The 16,516-nt window shown below is 50.7% G+C and overlaps 1 protein-coding gene and 1 long non-coding RNA gene across 19 annotated transcripts in view; one reads left to right on the top strand and one right to left on the bottom strand.

Moving 5' to 3' along the window:
- Positions 1-614: 614 nt before the first annotated feature.
- Positions 615-3,092, top strand: LOC113630004 (uncharacterized). Its single transcript, XR_003436790.1, has 2 exons — positions 615-660; positions 784-3,092. It is a non-coding gene; the product is annotated as an uncharacterized LOC113630004 (long non-coding RNA).
- A 5,694-nt stretch (positions 3,093-8,786) lies between these two features.
- Positions 8,787-16,516, bottom strand: part of EP400 (E1A binding protein p400) — a 116,105-nt gene continuing 108,375 nt past the window's right edge. For 14 of the 18 annotated variants that reach the window (XM_027125173.1, XM_027125170.1, XM_027125186.1 and 11 more), the window contains 3 exons: positions 15,170-15,247; positions 11,142-14,387; positions 8,787-10,421 (listed from right to left, as the gene is read on the bottom strand). In XM_027125173.1, coding sequence (XP_026980974.1) covers positions 14,115-14,387; positions 15,170-15,247 — 351 coding nt within the window. In that variant the 3' untranslated portion in view covers positions 8,787-10,421; positions 11,142-14,114. Of the gene's footprint in view, positions 10,485-11,141; positions 14,388-15,169; positions 15,248-16,516 lie in introns of all 18 variants that reach the window. The other 4 variants (XM_027125174.1, XM_027125175.1, XM_027125179.1 and 1 more) reach the window with 4 other exon arrangements.

The following is a 16,516-nucleotide window of genomic DNA, read 5'->3' as shown; positions in this document are numbered from 1 at the left end:
TCCCGTGTGCTCGCTGTCGCCCGAGTGGACGTCATGGGGCAGAGCGGGCAGCTTACGGGAGAGCACGCGGACCAGGACTCGGGTCGCACCAGCCCGGACCTCTCGGGGCTGTAAACGCACTCTGCATACCGAACCCGCTCACATTTCGGTCCAGGCTTCGCACGGGACCCGGGGGGTGGCACAGCCACGCACAGCCTCTGAGAGGTGGCTTCCCGGTCTGTGGATTGTATCTCAATAAAGCATCTGTTTAAAAACACATACGGACTTCTTCCCTGGTGATGCAGTGGTTAGGAATCATCTGCCCACCAATGCAGGGGACACAGGTTCAAACCCTGGTCCGGGAAGATCCCACATGCCGCAGAGCAACAAAGCCCGGGTGCCACAACTACTGAGCCTGCGTTCTAGAGCCCGTGAGCCACAACTACTGAGCCTGTGCTCTAGAGCCCACGAGCCACAACTACTGAGCCTGCGTGCCACAACTGCTGGGTCTGTGCTCTAGAGCCCGCGAGCCACAACTACCAAATCCTGTGTGCCTAGATCCCGTGCTCCGCAACAAGAGAAGCCACCGCAATGAGAAGCCGCAATGAAGAGTAGCCCCCGCTCGCCGCAACTAGAGAAAGCCTGCGTGCAGCAATGAAGACCCAATGCAGCCAAAAATAAGTAAGTAAATTAATTTTTTTAAATAAATAAAATTTAAAAAAATAGTGAACACGTGCCCCTGGGTGATAGGATTGCTGGAAATACCAGATTGCCTCCTCAGCCTGCCTTTTCTTTTACATTCAGTCACGCTTGTGTCAGAAGACGGGAAGAGGCCCAGGCAGGTGACTGAAGACAACGGCTGAGCCTTTAGAAGTTTCGTGATACTGATGTTGGCCAGCAGAACACAGAATTCCGACGTCACCTTTACTGAGCATTGCGGAGTGGCCGGGCGCGTGGGGACAGGAGAGAAGCTGCAGCGTGTGCGGAGGCCCCGAGCCTGCCCACGGGTTCCGGGAAGAGGTTGAAGTGGAGGCTGGGGGCTGGGAGCATGCAGCCACTCGTGGGGGCACCGCAGGCGCTGCCGCTGCCGCGGGAGACCGAGCAGAAGCACCTCGGCTGTGGCCTGTCCCGAGCCTTCCTGCCCCTCACTTCCGGGAGGGGGGGCCCAGGAGTAGCAAAGTGACCACCAGGCGGAAACGACATTGCCTGCTTTCGCCCTTCACTTTGAACTTGGAGATACAGGGCCTCCCCTGCACCTGCTGGGTCTCTGGGGCCTTGGGCATCTGGGAGACGGGCGGTAGTGGTGTCTTCAAGGCAGGCTGCGGTGTGCAGGTCACTTTGCTGTTGGGTTTCAACAGCGACTTGCTGGGCATTTATCTGGAAAAGAAGACGACTTCAGAGAAAAGCGAAGTAGCAGGAGTTAACAGCGTCTAAGCCAATCATTCATACTGCAAAACAAACTCATAGAGAGATCAGGTTTGTCATTACCAGAAGCAGGGGGATTGGGTGAGACGGTCGAAAGGTACAAACTTCCCTTTATTAGATAAATAAGTATTAGGAATGTAATGTACAACATGACAAATATAACACTGCTGTAGGTTACACATGACGTGTATGAGAGCTGTTAAGAGTAAATCCTGAGTTCTCACCACAAGGAAAACATTTTTTTTCTATTTAATGTTCTATCTGTGAGATGGCGGACGTTCGTTAAGCTTACTGTGATAATCACTCCACGATGTGTAAGTCAGGTCATTATGCTGCACACCTTAGACGTATACAGTGCTGTATGTCAATGGTATCCCAATAAAACTGGGAGAAACGAGAAGCAGAGAGCGAAGGGGGCGCGAACGTGGCAGACCAGCCTCGCAGGCATTCCTGCTGCCACCACACACACGGCAGGGTGGGCACAGATGCTCTGTGCTGGCAGGAACTGAGCTCACAAAGGCTCCAGGGGGACCTCAGACCCCGGAACTGCATCCCCCGAGGGTTAGAACTGATCAGGGTTAGGACTGAGCAGGGCCGGGCCGGGACCCACCGGTCCAGCAGCTGTGCTGGTCGTCCGACGGCCCTGGGATGGCTGTTCGGCCCTCCTGGGGGGACCCCTCGGCCAGGCCGGCCCACGAGCACCGAGGCACGCAGATGACAGCGTGGCCTTGGTGCAACCATTCTGCTGCCCTCGCCCCCCTGGGCACGCGGGGCAAGGATGGGGAGCGAGGCACCTGCAGGTCTCGTCACCCAGGAAGGCCCCAGGTGCTGCCTCTCAGAAGGCTGGAGGGGAGGTGCCACTCTCTGGTGCAGCGAAGGCTCCCTCCTGCTGAAGAGCAGTCTAGACTGTGCCCACCGGTGCTCCTGGGAGCGTTCCCTGGCAAGTGTGCAAAGGGGTGCTGTGGCCTGCCAGCTTCTCCTCCCCCGGGCACATCGATGCCTTCTGGTACAAGAGACAGAGGAGGCGGGTGGCGAGGCCACAGCCGCAGCTCTGGACACGTGTGCCGTGTCTGCGAACCCGCACCCCCAGAGCATCACGACAGAGCCATGAAAAGGCAAATAAGGGGACTGTCAGGTACCATCCAATACTCCGTCTACGACTGGATGCTGCCCATCACCCCACACTCCTCTCTGTGAATCCCTATTCCCGCTCCATTGCCCCCACAGATCTAATGTATTTTATGCTTGGAATTATTTTATAGACCCCCGATCATGCGTCCCTGCAATAGAAATGTGCTCCAGAATTGACCACAAGGCTCTAAGTGTTCAAAAATAATAATCTTCTGGCCGCTGAGCCTGCGCGTCCGGAGCCTGTGCTCCGCAACGAGAGAGGCCACGACAGTGAGAGGCCCGCGTACCGTAAAATAATAATAATAATCTTCTGGATTGAGAAATCGGTACGATTATTATTGGTATGCAAGTAATCAAAATGACAAGTGTGTTACAGTTATGGTAAATAATTACTAAACATAAAAAGTAAAATTTAATAGATGGAGAGGGCTAATCTGTTTTCTTCAGTTAGTTCCTATGCCCACAAGGCTCAGCGTCAACTCTATTCTTATTTTTCCAATTTATAAATCAAAACACTGGAAAAACCCCATTCCCATAAATAAGCCGATGGCACCAGAGAGCTTTGTTGTCGAAACGTCACTCGATCCTTTGGTCCCTTTCTGAGCTCTGTGAGGTCTGTTGCCAAAATCTACGTCCAGTGCTCTCAGCTGGAAGGATGGGTCCTCCAGGTCGTGCGGAGACACAAAGCAGAAGCTGCCACCTGGAAGCCGCTGCATCCCCGCCCCCAGCCTTCCTGAGAGCGTCCTGTCCTCAGACTTGTGCCCACGCGAGCGGGCACGGTGGGTGGAGGGACACCCTAAAGAAGCGGCTCCCGTGAAGCCATCCGCGCGGCACCCCACGGAGCCTCTGTTTATCCCAACCCTCGGAAGAACTCTCCGGTTTCTGTAGTTACCACTGAGAAGTTAGCCATCGGTCTAACTGTCCTTCTGCAGGTGATCTGTGTGTTCCCTCCACTCCTGTGACCTCTCCTTGCCTCCCGAGTTTACCGTTGGCCTAAATGTGTCTGCGGGGAATCTTTTCTTTATCCTGTTTGAGACCTTCTGGCTTTCCTGAATCTCTGGATTGGCACCGTAAGCCAATCGTCCTCAGATATTACCTGTCTCGCATTCTCTTCTGGAGCTCAACTCCGACATTAGACCTCTCACCCCTCTGCCATCTGTCTCTCCACGCATCTTTCTTTCTTCCTGTTCTTCGTGTTGCAGTAGGTTGATTTTCTCCAGATCTGTCACTAATTCTCAAATGTACTGTTTACTCTCCCATGAAGTTTTTAAAAACTGCAGTAGAATTTGCATACAGGGGACCTCTCTGGCAGTCCAGTGGTTAGGACTCCACGCTTCCACTGCAGGGGACACGAGTTCGATCCATGGTTGGAGAACTAAGATTCCACGTGCCACACAGCTTGGCCAAAAAATAAAATTCAAAATGTTCTAAATTAAAAAAAAAATTTAATAAAGAATTTGCACTGAGTAAAAATCCCCCCCCCCCCTTTTTTCTGGCTGCACTGGGTCTTTGTTGCTGCGCGGGCTTCTCATTGTGGTGGCTTCTCTTGTTGCAGAGCACGGGCTCTAGGTGCGCAGGCTTCAGTAGTTGCAGCACGTGGGCTCGGTAGTTGTGGCACGCGGGCTCAGTAGTTGTGGCGCACGGGCTTAGTTGCTCCACGGCATGTGGGATCTTCCCGGACCAGGGTTCGAACCCGTGTCTCCTGCATTGGCAGGCCGATTCTTAACCACCATGCCACCAGGGAAGTCCCCAAAATCACCCTTTTTGATGTATGGTTTTATGAGTGTTGACAAAGGCCTGTGGTCATGTAACCACCAACGCAATCGAGAACAGGACATTTCCATCACCCCCCAAATCCCCAATGGCTCTTTTGAAGTCAGTCCTAACCGCCCCCCCCCCGCCCCCATCCCACCCCTGAGACCCCTGAGCTATAGTCTGACCCTATCGTTTTGCCGACTCCAGGACGTCATATAAGTGAAATCATAGAGTATGTAGCCTTTTGTGTCTGGCCTCTTTTGCACAATACAGTCGAGTTTCCCCCCTGCCGTCTGAGCACCAGCAGCCTGGTCCTGCTACCTGAGTGCCACGTCATCGTCCGGAGGGGCCATGGTTTGCTTCTCCATCTGGCAGTTGAATGACTGGGCTGCTTCCAGTTTGGGGAGATTACGAATAAAGCTGCTATAAACATTTGCATACAGGTTATCATGTGGATGTGTGTTTTCACTTCTGTGTAAACTGTGAGAAGTGAGATTGCTGGGTCAGAGAGTAAATGATCGTTTAAGTAAAATACATAAGAAACTGCCGAGCTGTTTGCAACGGGGCTTGGCTCTTGGGCGCCGCCCACCGGCAAGGCACGGGAGCAGGCCACTCCTCACCCTCACTAGCCCAGGTCCTCGTTTTTTCGCTGGTGTGTCCTTGTATCTCCTTGTGGTTTTAATTTGTATTTCCCTAATGAAAGGATACTGACATCTTTTCATGTGCTTCTTTGCCATTCTTAGAGCTTGTTTGGTGAAGTGTTTGTTCAAATCTTTTGTCCACTTTTGAAAATGAGTCTTTTTCTTTTGTAAAAAAAATATTTGGTTGCACCACGCCTTACTTGCAGTAGGTGGGCTCCTTAGTTGCAGCTCATGGGCTCCTTAGTTGCAGTTCGCCAGCTCCTTAGTTGTGGCACGCAAACTCTAAGTTGAGGCATGCACGTGGGATCTAGTTCCCTGACCAGGGATTGAACCCGGGCCGCCTGCATTGGGAGCGCGGAGTCTTAACCACTTCGCCACCAGGGAAGTTCCAAAAGTGAGTTATTTTCTTGTTATGGAGTTCTGACAATTTTTTAAAAAAATAAATTTATTTATTTTCATTTTGGGCTGCGTTGGGTCTCTGTTGCTGCGCGTGGGCTTTCTCTAGTTGCGTTGAGTGGGGATTACTCTTTGTTGCAGTGCGTGGGCTTCTCATTGTGGTGGCTTCTCTTGTTGCGGAGCACAGGCTCTAGGCACGCAGGCTCGGTAGTTGTGGCTCGTGGGCTGTAGAGCGCAGGCGGGCTTAGTTGCTCTGCGGCATGTGGGATCTTCTTGGACCAGGGATCGAACCCGTGTCCCCTGCATTGGCAGGCGGATTCTTAACCACTGTGCCACCAGGGAAGCCCTCTGACAATTCTTTACTGTGAAATGATAAGACATATATGTTGTATATTGGTCTCTGCCCCCAGCTCCTAGAACCCTTGGAATCCACTGAGTGGCAGGGGTGCCAGGAGGTCTTTTGTTCCAATGAGGTGACTTGGTGGGCTCCTGGCTGGGGGTTGGTCACCAGAAAGACCACACTATGATCAGAAGCTTGGAACCTTCAGCCTCACTGCACACACACACCCCCCATCCTCTGGGGAGCAGAGAAGGGGTAGGCACTGAGGTAATCATCAATCCGACCCATGTAACGGAGCCTCCACAAAACCCCAGGAGGACAGGTTCGGGGGAGCTTCCAGGTTGGTGAACACGAGAGGATTCTGGGAGAGTGGTGCCCAGAGAGGTCAAGGAAGCTCCACTTCCATTCCCCACACTTTGCCCTGTGAATCTCTTCCATCTGGCTGTTCCTGAGTTATATCCTTTTATCATAAACCACTAACCTCGTAAGTAAACTTCTCCTGAGTTCTGTGAGCCGTCCTAGCGAACGATCCAACCCAAGGAGGGGTTGTGGAATCCTCCAATTTATAGCCAGTTGGTCAAAAGGACAGGTGACAACCTGGCACTTGTAACTGGCATCTGAAGGGGGTCGTCTGTGGGGCTGGGTCCTTAGCCTGCAGGCTCTGTGCTAGCCTCGGGCAGTCAGCGTCAGAATGGGCTCTTGTAGGACAGCCGGTCCATGTCACGGAGACCTGGAGAACTGCTTGGTGTGGGAGACCCCCATGCAGCTGGTGTCAGAAGTGTCATGAGTAAAGGAAATGCGTTTTTTCTTTTATTTATATATCCTATTACAAGTGCTTCATTGGCTGCGTCTTTTGCAAATGTTTTCTCCCAGTGGCTCTTCATTACCTCAGTAATGTTCTTCACATGGCAAAATGTTTTTAATTTTAATAAAGTTCCACTTTTCATTTTTATTCTTTTATAGATTTGTGCTTTGGGTGTTGTAGCTAAGAAATCTTAATTTAACCCAAGGCTACAAAGATTTTTTCCTGTGTTTCAGAACTGTGAGTTCCACATTTAGGTCTCTGATCCATTCTGCGTTAATTTTTGCATATGGTGTGAGGTAGGGATTGAGATCACTTCCACTAAGTTTTAAATTTCAATTGTTTTATGTTTAATTTCTAGAAGAACTATTTGGTTCATTTTTTTTTTTTTATCTGCTTGCTCTCTGGTGACCCCTTGTTTCTCCTCCATGCTTGTTATTTCCTCTTTTGTTTCTTTAACCATATGAAATACATTTTGCATTTCTTATTCTAGATCCAGCAATTCTGGCATCTTAACGTCTCTACAGGTGTGAGTCAGACCCTCACTCCTGAGGCCTCTTCACTGTGTATGCTGTGATTTTCTGTCATGAGCATACATTCTGGGGGCTGCTGGCTGGAGTTCCTTGAGGCCTGGAGTTGAGGGTTCCTCCAACCAGGCTAACATTTTCCAAGGCCAGTCCCCTGGGCTCAGACATGTGCTAATGGCTTCCCATCCCTCACTCAGTGATTATTCATGAGAACACCACCAGACCAATTCCACCATCTTCCTATTTGACACCAAGGGAACTGAGGATGAGAGGGGAACACCCTGCCCGAGCCAAGAGGCAGTGGGTGTCTTCAGCCCCTCCACTCCATCACAACTTGGGACTAGAGCCCAGGATACAGGTGATTCCCTATTTCCAAATATGTTTGTATAAAGTACGTGTATTTTATAGACAAATGTATTTTATAAGATGCTCAGATCTCATTTTTTTCCATCACAATACATCATATAAATTCAGGGGAAACAGTTAAAAGTTTTTCAAACCACATGATCCGATATAGAATTTCTATCCAGAAGAATTCTCAAACTCAGTTTGAAGGAAAAAAATGTTTTTAAATCATTTAAAAAAATTTTATTTATTTATTTTTGGCTGCGTTGGGTCTTCGTCGCTGCGTGTGGGCTTTCTCTAGTTGTGGCGAGCGGGAGCCACTCTTCATTGTGGTGCGTGGGCTTCTCACTGTGTTGCCTTCTTTTGTTGCGGAGCATGGGATCTAGGTGCATGGGCTTCAGTAGCTGCGGCACGCGGGCTCAGTAGTTGTGGCTCGCGGGCTCTAGAGCGCAGGCTCAGTAGTTGTGGCGCACGGGCTTAGTTGCTCTGCGGCATGTGGTTTCTTCCTGGACCAGGGCTCGAACCCGTGTCCCCTGCATTGGCAGGCGGATTCTTAACCACTGCGCCACCAGGGCAGTCCCTGCACACAATTCTTAACATACGTACCAAAAATCGAAAAAATCATGTAGTTGTGATTCTTTTCTGAACAGTTATTCCACTGACTTTCCAGCTTAATATTTGGAGGCAAATTTTCCTTAACAGGATAGCAAGTACCAATATCTTCAAATATTGATATGCTGTTCCGTCATAAGTCCCACTAATTCACAATTTAATATCATATACTGTACACACTCAAATTGTCAATCGTTCACAGCACATTAACAAAGTTACTAGAACTGTACTACCACGACCAAAGATGTTACAGAGCACACAGAATTCTGACCAGGAGAGCCAAGATCAAGGAATGAGTGGTTTGCTTCAGGAAAAATTCTACCAAAAACAACACGGGACGAGAAGTACTTTAAAGTGTTGGGGGTCAGGGGGATGGGATGAATTGGGAGATTGGGGTTGACACACATACACTATTGATACTATGTATAAAATAGATAACTAATGAGCACCTATTGTAGAGCACAGGGAACTCTACTCAGTGCTCTGTGGTGACCTAACTTAGAAGGAAATCCAAAAAAGAGGGGATGTATGAATATGTATAGCTGATTCACTTTGCTGTACAGTATAAAGTAACACAATATTGTAAAGCAACTGTACTCTAATAAAAATTACCAAAAAAAAAAGCGTTCAAGACATTAAATGCACACCTGACTCCAAATGCCATGTAGTAAATGCTTTGTATTACAGGATATAAAAGCTACCCCCATCTATGGAATGTTACGCTGACACCCAAGACAGTCAGTCAAAGCCTCCCGTATTCAATATCCCATTATTTTCTGGTTGTACCAAAAAATAAATAACCAGCCAATGATTTCACCTCTTCCAAAAAAAAATTTTTTTTTACACTTAAAAAATGGGATGAGGGGGGATTCCCTCCTTTTTAAAAATGTTTCTAGAGCTCCTAAAAAACTGTCATTTACTAAATAGTTGGTAAAAATATTCCTCTGGATCGTGCAGGAAGAGAGACAGGGACCACTGACAGGACCAGGTGTGTGATACTAATCAGACTTGGCTTCTCTCTCTCCTGCGTCAACAGAAGCTGGGCTGTCCTCGTTTTTAGTTTCTCCATTTTCTGCAGGTACACCTTTAGTCTCTTGGTTAGCTGCTTCAGCCTGTTTTCCCTTCGCTCCCCTTTTCCCTTTTGTTTGCACCTTTTTTTGTCTGAAGATTTATTCTTTCCTGCCGCCTTTTTGGGCTTCGTTTCCACTTTTGCAGGAGCTGGTTTAGCTGACAACCTTTAAAGGAGAAAGTCGTATTTCTCTTGCTCTCTTGATGTGAACATTAAGAAAACACTTTTATAAATAAACGAACATCCTGTCTATCTGCTTGGCAAAAGGTTACAGAAATGCGTGCGCAATACCTCTGTGTCACTCTGTAGGCGTTGGGCATCCCCACTCAGCGCACGGAGCACCCAGTAATCATCAAGACCCAACACCACAACTGGAAGGCAGTCACGTGGGCTGAGAGGTGCTCCACGTTCTCACGTGTCATTGGCGGACGGCGGCCCCGTGAAGCCCGGGAACAGACCTGGGAGCTGGGGCTTCGCGCGCGAGCTGCGCGCTGCGCGTAGCCAAAGCAGTTTTCGGCGAGGCAGGGATCCTCCCCCAGCTCTGGGGCCGGGTTGTGAAGTGTCTGCTAGGCCGCGCGGTCTTCGGGCCTGAAGGCAAAGCTGAGCTCCGTTCTCGCTCTCCGTCGTGGGAAAGGCCTCCGTGAGCAGGGGTGGCGAGGCGCCTCTCCCGACAGGCGCCCCGGCGGGGCCGGCCGAGGAGACGCCGCAGCCCGGACTCCACTCTGCCTCCCGGGTGTGCGGCGGGGACACCCCGACCAGCGGCCCTTCCAGACACGCGGCGCCGGCGGCGTCAGCACCGCGGACAGCGGCCTCCCGGGGCCGGCGGGGCGGGGGTCAGCGGCGAGGGTCACGGGGTCGTCGAGGGGGAGGTGGACCGGGGGAACGCTGGGGCACCGGGCGGGCGGGGAGGCCGAAGGAGAGCCGCGCGGCCCTGAGCGCCCGCCCCGCCCCGGCGCGGACAGGCTGCGGGCCCTGACCGCGGCTGCCGGGCGACGCGGCGGAGAGTGCCGGCGGGGACAAGAGCGGCGGCAGCCGAGGGCGGGCCCGGGCCACCCGACCCGACCCGACGCAAGCCGGCGGCCGGCTTGGACCCAGTGCGCAGGCGCGGCGCCGGCCAATCGGCGTGGGCAGGCGGGGCGAGGGCGGGAGGACCGGAAGCAGCGGCAGCTGAGGCGGGAACTGCACGCGAGGCCCCCGGGCCGCGCCTGCGTACTCCCGCGGCTTCCTTCGCCCGCGGTCACGTGCGCGCCGGCCTCCGTTCTTTCCTACCGTTCGCCTGCAGCCTTCCGTCCACCCGTCCGTCCGCTCCTCCGCTGCCCACCCACCGCCTCATCGCACGCTTAACTGCCTGTTGCGTTGACCAGGCACGTCCCGTCCTTGCCCTGGCAGGACCTGCGGTCTAGGGAGAAGGGGGCACACATCGGCAAATGGATGCCCGGTTAGAGGAAGTAGGGCCGAGCGGCTGAGAAAAGGAGGTGGAGGTTGAGTGCCCATTTTAAGTTAGGGGGCGGCAGTCAGAAAATGCCTCCTAAGGCTGTTGAGCTGGGATCTGAAGACCCACAAGGATGGTTTTTTCCCTTGTTTGTGACCAGGGAGATGGTCCAGCGGGTCTGTCCCTGGTTTCACTCTGGCTACCTTCAACCACCACCTCCCCTGCAGACACAGTGAGCTTTCAAACTTGTAAGTCAAGCTGTCTTCCAGGCTTCTGCTTAGCATGAAGTCCAGATCGCCGGCCGTGACCTTGTCCCTGTTTCTTCATGGTGCTTACACCGTTCTGAATCATTTTATCATCTGTCTGGACTACTAGAACGTAACCTCCTTTTCTACTTTGCTCGTAGCTATCGCTCCAGGGCCTAGACACACAGTATGCACTCAGTAAGCATCAGCTGAATAAACCAATAATTTACCCATCTATCTCTCATTAGTTTTGATTTTCTTGAAGAGCCAAGTGTTGCTTTTTTTAAAAAACTTCCACCATTAGTGATAAAGTTGGCATGTATTATGCTTCAGTAAATACTCACTGCACAGGGACAGAAGCACAGAGCAGCTGAGGAAGTGCTGCTGTCTAGTACAAGGTAGCACTGGAGAACAAGAACATTACGAAGAAAAATAAACGCACCGGGTCCTTCCTCCTCGTGTGGCTTTGGAACACAGTGGCCAGGTGGACATGGTCTCTGCGGAGAGAAACGGTGATTTCACTGAGAAACTCCATCCCTTCTAGTTCTGGCTACCGTCTGGGGGAGGAGCGAGGAGAAGAAAACCTCCGTTCGCAACACTAACTTGGTTTCCCTGTGTCTTGTTTTCTCTTCACACAAATGAAATGAATATGACTGGTATCTTATTTTAACCTGAACAAGTAGCTTTCTATGAAAGACAAAACAAAAAAGCATATAAAAAGGTCAATTTATTATACCTTTTGTTTGGTGGGATATCAGTGCCCTTTAAAACCCTACTATTCAAGTACAAATGATTGTTTACAAAGTATTTACAATTTCGGTCTTCTTCCTTTATATTTTAAAACACAACAGCTATCTGGTTACAACAGTTAACAAACAGTCCTGAAGGTGGCAAAAGGGAAAGCCTCTGCCTCAGGAGGCTGACTCCAGCCTCCTACTTCCCCCGCCCCCGGATCCTCCAACCACCACCCAGCCTCCCTGGAACAAATGTCTCTGAATTAAAGAAAACCTGGGTGACTGCTTTTTCCATGGTGGCCCATTCCAGTTTGACGGTGTTTTTGCCTGCTGTCTTTATATTTTATGTTCTGAAGATTTCTCTCAATCCTTACCATGCATTGGGTGGGAACCCTGTTCTACAAGGTAATGTGGGATTCTGACAACAGTAACAATCTGAGGAAGCCTGGAAAACATCGTCCTAAACTCACACTTACTCTTAAATATGGAAACTTTAACCTTTAAAACAGAAAGCGAAGAAAACAATACACCGGACCCTTTACCTAAATGGCTGTGGAAGCCTAGGAGGTGGGTGCTGACGCCCAGGTGTCACTAAAGCGACTGATCCCAGCAACGCTGTTCTCTGTCCCGTATTTTGCAACAGGGAATCGCTGAAGAAAACACACTTCTTTCACTCACATAGTAAGACAGGGCAGGAGTCCCACACTGCAAATATTCAGACCCTAGTTCTGTTCTCTTAGAAAGCTTGTGAGAGATTTTTCTAAATTCTCTTCTAGTGTTCTAGATTAATAGGGGACTTCTACTCAGGCAGCTATGTCTAGGATATTCTAAACACTCAACACTTCACCATCATCTACAGAGACTGTCCACACCCCAAGAAGGGTAAGAACAAAAGCAACAGGCTTCACAAGTTAAAATAAGCCGAAAAGGAGAATTCCTTTTTAGTTCTGCACATTGGAGGATTTAAAAAAAAAAAGTAGGAACTCTCCTCAGTACCCAGATACGAAGCACAGAAGCCTCGTGCAGCCACACTCCCTCATTACAGCACATGCTGAACCCACAAGGAACAAGTCAGAAGGCAAGTTATAGTGTTCAAGTACCTAGAACGTTAAATCCTGTCCACTTTGAACAACTGGTCTTTACTTTTTTCCAAATTTCTCACCAAGAACTCAAAAATGAGCTGCCCGGTTGGCTTCACTAAGGTATCAATCGCCGTATTAGTGTCCACATATATTGATGGGAAACAAAAAAACTCGGGACAGGACACTTTCCTTTGTGTCATATAAAGTGATGTAAAGGGGGAGGAGACAGACTGATTACAAATTTAAAATCTCTCAGTATGCCGGAACTGTTCCTAAGTACACACAGACCTAACACAACCTGATGTCCTGGACCAGAACTGTAAGAGGCACAGAGACGGAGCGGAGAGGGTGTCATCAGACACGCGCCTTCTGCTTGGGTGGACACCTCCAGGTAAGCAGACATCGTCAGCCAATCAAGCCCTTTGCAGTTGCCACAGTAAAAAAAAATAAAAACAGCAAACCCAGGGCCCCCTCTTTGCCCCTCAACCACGGGCCCCCCACCCCAAAGAGCCTGGATGGCTCCCTGCTTTACGCAGAACCCCAAGTGGGCGACATGCTCACATACGAGACATGGCAGTCTAGTATGAAGAGCTTACCACACCCATTTCTGTGGGTAATACTTGTAGGTGCATACACACAGCACCTGCACAAGGAGGCTTCTCACCTCTGCACGTCACGCCTGGGCTGGGCACGAAAGCAAACGGGCGATGGCAGGCCGCCCCCTTAGCAAGGGTCTCGCCTCGCCGAGCACTCAGCAGTGCCGTCTGCAACGTGACAACACTTGCACAGCACTCTGGACCCCGAACCATATTCCCAGACAGGAGCCCCACAAGGTTTGCTGGCGCTGCTTCGTAGCCTAAGTCCACGTACAAGTTTATCCGAAACCCGGGAAACTATCGTGGATGTGCTGGGGTGGGGAGCAGCCCCAAGGGTTCCGTTGACGTGGAAACCGGCCACTCTGAGGGAAGCCGCGCGATGCTCTTTGCAATGAAAATGCAGTCACAGACCATTCCCCTTCAACACAAGCTGGGAACGCGTCACGAATGTGCTTCAATGCATGTCAGTACTAAACGTCTCCTTTAAGAGTCCAAACAAGTCACATTTTAGGAGGGAGGGGAGAAACCACGTTGGTTTTCCCTGATCTGAGATGACCTACCTTTGATATCAGACAGTCTTTCTCCTCTCGAAGGACCATAACGTGCTTTCAGTTAGGAATAAAGAACCAGGCAGAGACAGATGCTGTCAGACCACATTTTAGCTCCACAAGGTCTATTTTATGACTCACTGCGCCTTCCAAATGGCTACTTGTGATGTGCAAAAAACACTGTACACTAACAGAGAAATTCTAAATGGCTTTCAAGACCCAGCAGTACTGCCCTGGAGGAGAAACTAAAAGGTAAAGCATCGAGGAAACACTGCCACTGCCGCTTTCTCAGTCAGCCACATGACACGTGACGGGGGCGCTCGCTGAGGGTCGCCGCTCCAGGCACTGGACGCCCTGCAGGGCACTGTCCTGGGGCTCAGTAAATAAGTCCACCCCATCTGGGCGGGGCGGTGGCAGGCACGGGCGGCCCGCCTGGGGCCGCGCCGCGCTCCCGACTAGGGGCACGGAGGCTTGGTGGGCGTCTTTAACCTGACGGCGGGGACTCTCATCTGGAGCTTGGGCTGCTGGTTCGGGCTGTCGGAGCTGGCCGGCACCTGGGCTGGGTTGGGAACACCGGGGGTCTGCAGCTGGGCCGCCGCCGTGGTCACGACTTGCTGCTGCATGAGCTTCTGCTGGACTACCTGTGCTGTCGCTGTCACTGCGGGGATCACCTGGACCTGCTGCCCGGCCGCTGTCGCCTGGGTGAGGGTCACAGTCTGTGGGGAAGCCTGAACCAAAACAGAAACACATCTCCTAGAAAACGCAGATCAGGTGACATGAAAACGTAGACGTCCTTGGGGGTGGGGGTTAGAAACATGACTAGCGCGAATGCTTCCGTGAAGTGTAAAAACCACCTGACCTACCAAAATAGGGCCTCTGGTTTCTAGCAAACAAAAATAGAAAACGAAACTGCTGCTGCGTTTAGGCTGCAAGCGGACGCCTCTGGGGAAAGGATGGCCGGGGACTGGTGCTGCTGGTGTCCAGCTCCTAATACTATCTGGTTTCTTGACACCTACATGCCAGTGTGATTCTGAACCAACTACAATTATTTTAAAGCACTGCTTTTATACGGCCACATTTTTAGCAGTAAAAAGCCGGTAAGAACCGAAAGCTAGGCTCTGTTGGGAAGGTAAGTCCTGGCTGTCCCCAGTAGTATTTCTACTCTAAGACCCAAGGTCGATACGAACGGATTCTGTTTTCTTTCTTCGTTTCCCTAAAAGGAAGGTGTGGTGGCTTCAGCTGGCAGGATGCACCTAAGGTTTACTGGCTGAACGAAGGAGCCCAGAAATGAGCCCCCTCAGCACATGTGACACTGAGTCCAAACACATCTGTTCAGGGTTTTTTTCCTGCTAGTCTCAGGATATCAAGTGTTTTCTCCAAAGTTAATTTTCTTTTCTGTATTATGAAGATCACAAGCCGTTCTCTAGGAATTAAAATTCTATTTCCTCGGATGAGAAGCAAGAACTCTCTTCGTGGGAACCCCCGACAGCTGCGGGTCTCCAGGTCCTACCTGTTGGGAAGCAGAGGCAACCTGCTGGATGCTGGCCACGGGTGTCTGCTGCTGGACGACTTGAGGGAGTTTCGCAACCTTGGACAAAACAAAAAAGCCAAATGGAGACGCCAAATGAACGTGTGCGCAAAAGAGATTTCTTGCCCTCTCTCCTTCTCAGTTCTTAATGCAAAAAACAACAAAAAAAGACGGTGGTCAGACGACACAAAATAGCAGGTCTCAAAAGTGGGCTCACCTGGAACCCCGAGAGAACCAGTTATTTCACCTTTGCACTGAGTAACGACTGCCTTCCTAATCGGTAATCACATGTAATTTGAAGCTTATTATCGGTCTCATATTTCAGACAGTCACATTTTTCTTTTATAAAAATCGCTACAAGTCTATATGAGAGAGTTACATGGAAGACAGAGTGCCTGGGCGCCACTCCACGTATGCCCCCATTGTCAGGGGACCCGGACCAACACCCAGGTTCAGCCCTAGTCCAGAGACATCTACGCCCAAACTCTAAAGTGGTTACTTCACCATTTTTCTACATTCTTCTTCATCATGATTGATATCTTCCTCTACAAAACAAAACCTTCCACCCAATGGTCACTTTTTGTAAACCTGCCTATCTTGCTGTCCTGCTGTAATAAGACAATTCAGGCCACTTGTGTCTACTCAGGGCTTCGGGGACACCGGTTCACAGAAGCAGCTCCCGAGTGGGTAGCTGCTGGGGGCCATGGAAAGCCCCCTCAGGTCTCTAACTGGCGGAACAGGGATGAAAATAAGTCTTGCCCAAGATAATCCTGGAGGAAATGTGAAATTATATGATGTACTTGCAAATGACAAGCTCCCAAGTAAATACGAGTTCTCACGGAAATTAAAATGAATCAGAAGGCATTTACTAGTTTACTGTAACTTGAATCAAAAACTGTGAACCGCACTCACTGACATCAAAGGAACCCCTGAGTGAGCCTGTGCGCTTCCTCTGGAGGGAGAGACGTTTGGTCAGCTACCGCAGCGCACGGGCCACAGCTCAGATCCGCAGCCACGAAAATGCTGGGATGCCACGCATGACACCAAGGTGACGTCTTAAAACGCATCGATAAACTTGCAGGAAGTCCAGAGCTCCCAGTGCCAAAACTTAAGCAAATGGGGGACCCCGAGCCACGAGAAGGCGCTACGGCAGCTCGTGCCCGAGACCACGTGCTGCAGGGGAAGCCTTGCACTGGGTTTTCATGGCCTCCCGGGTGCAGCAAAGAGACCAAGTCCAAACCCACTCTCAGGAGGAGATAACAAGAGGGCTGCCCAATGCCCCCCGCAGCTGCAATCCTGGCACTCAAAGGGTCTGTGAGGAAGCCGCCT

This window comes from Aethalodelphis obliquidens, unplaced genomic scaffold (assembly GCF_003676395.1).
Source record: "Aethalodelphis obliquidens isolate GAN/ISIS:26980383/991018 unplaced genomic scaffold, ASM367639v1 scaffold28, whole genome shotgun sequence".
Classification (NCBI taxonomy): Eukaryota; Metazoa; Chordata; class Mammalia; order Artiodactyla; family Delphinidae; genus Aethalodelphis; species Aethalodelphis obliquidens.
Note: the sequence above shows the minus strand (reverse complement) of the source record. Positions and strands in the feature narration are given on the sequence as shown.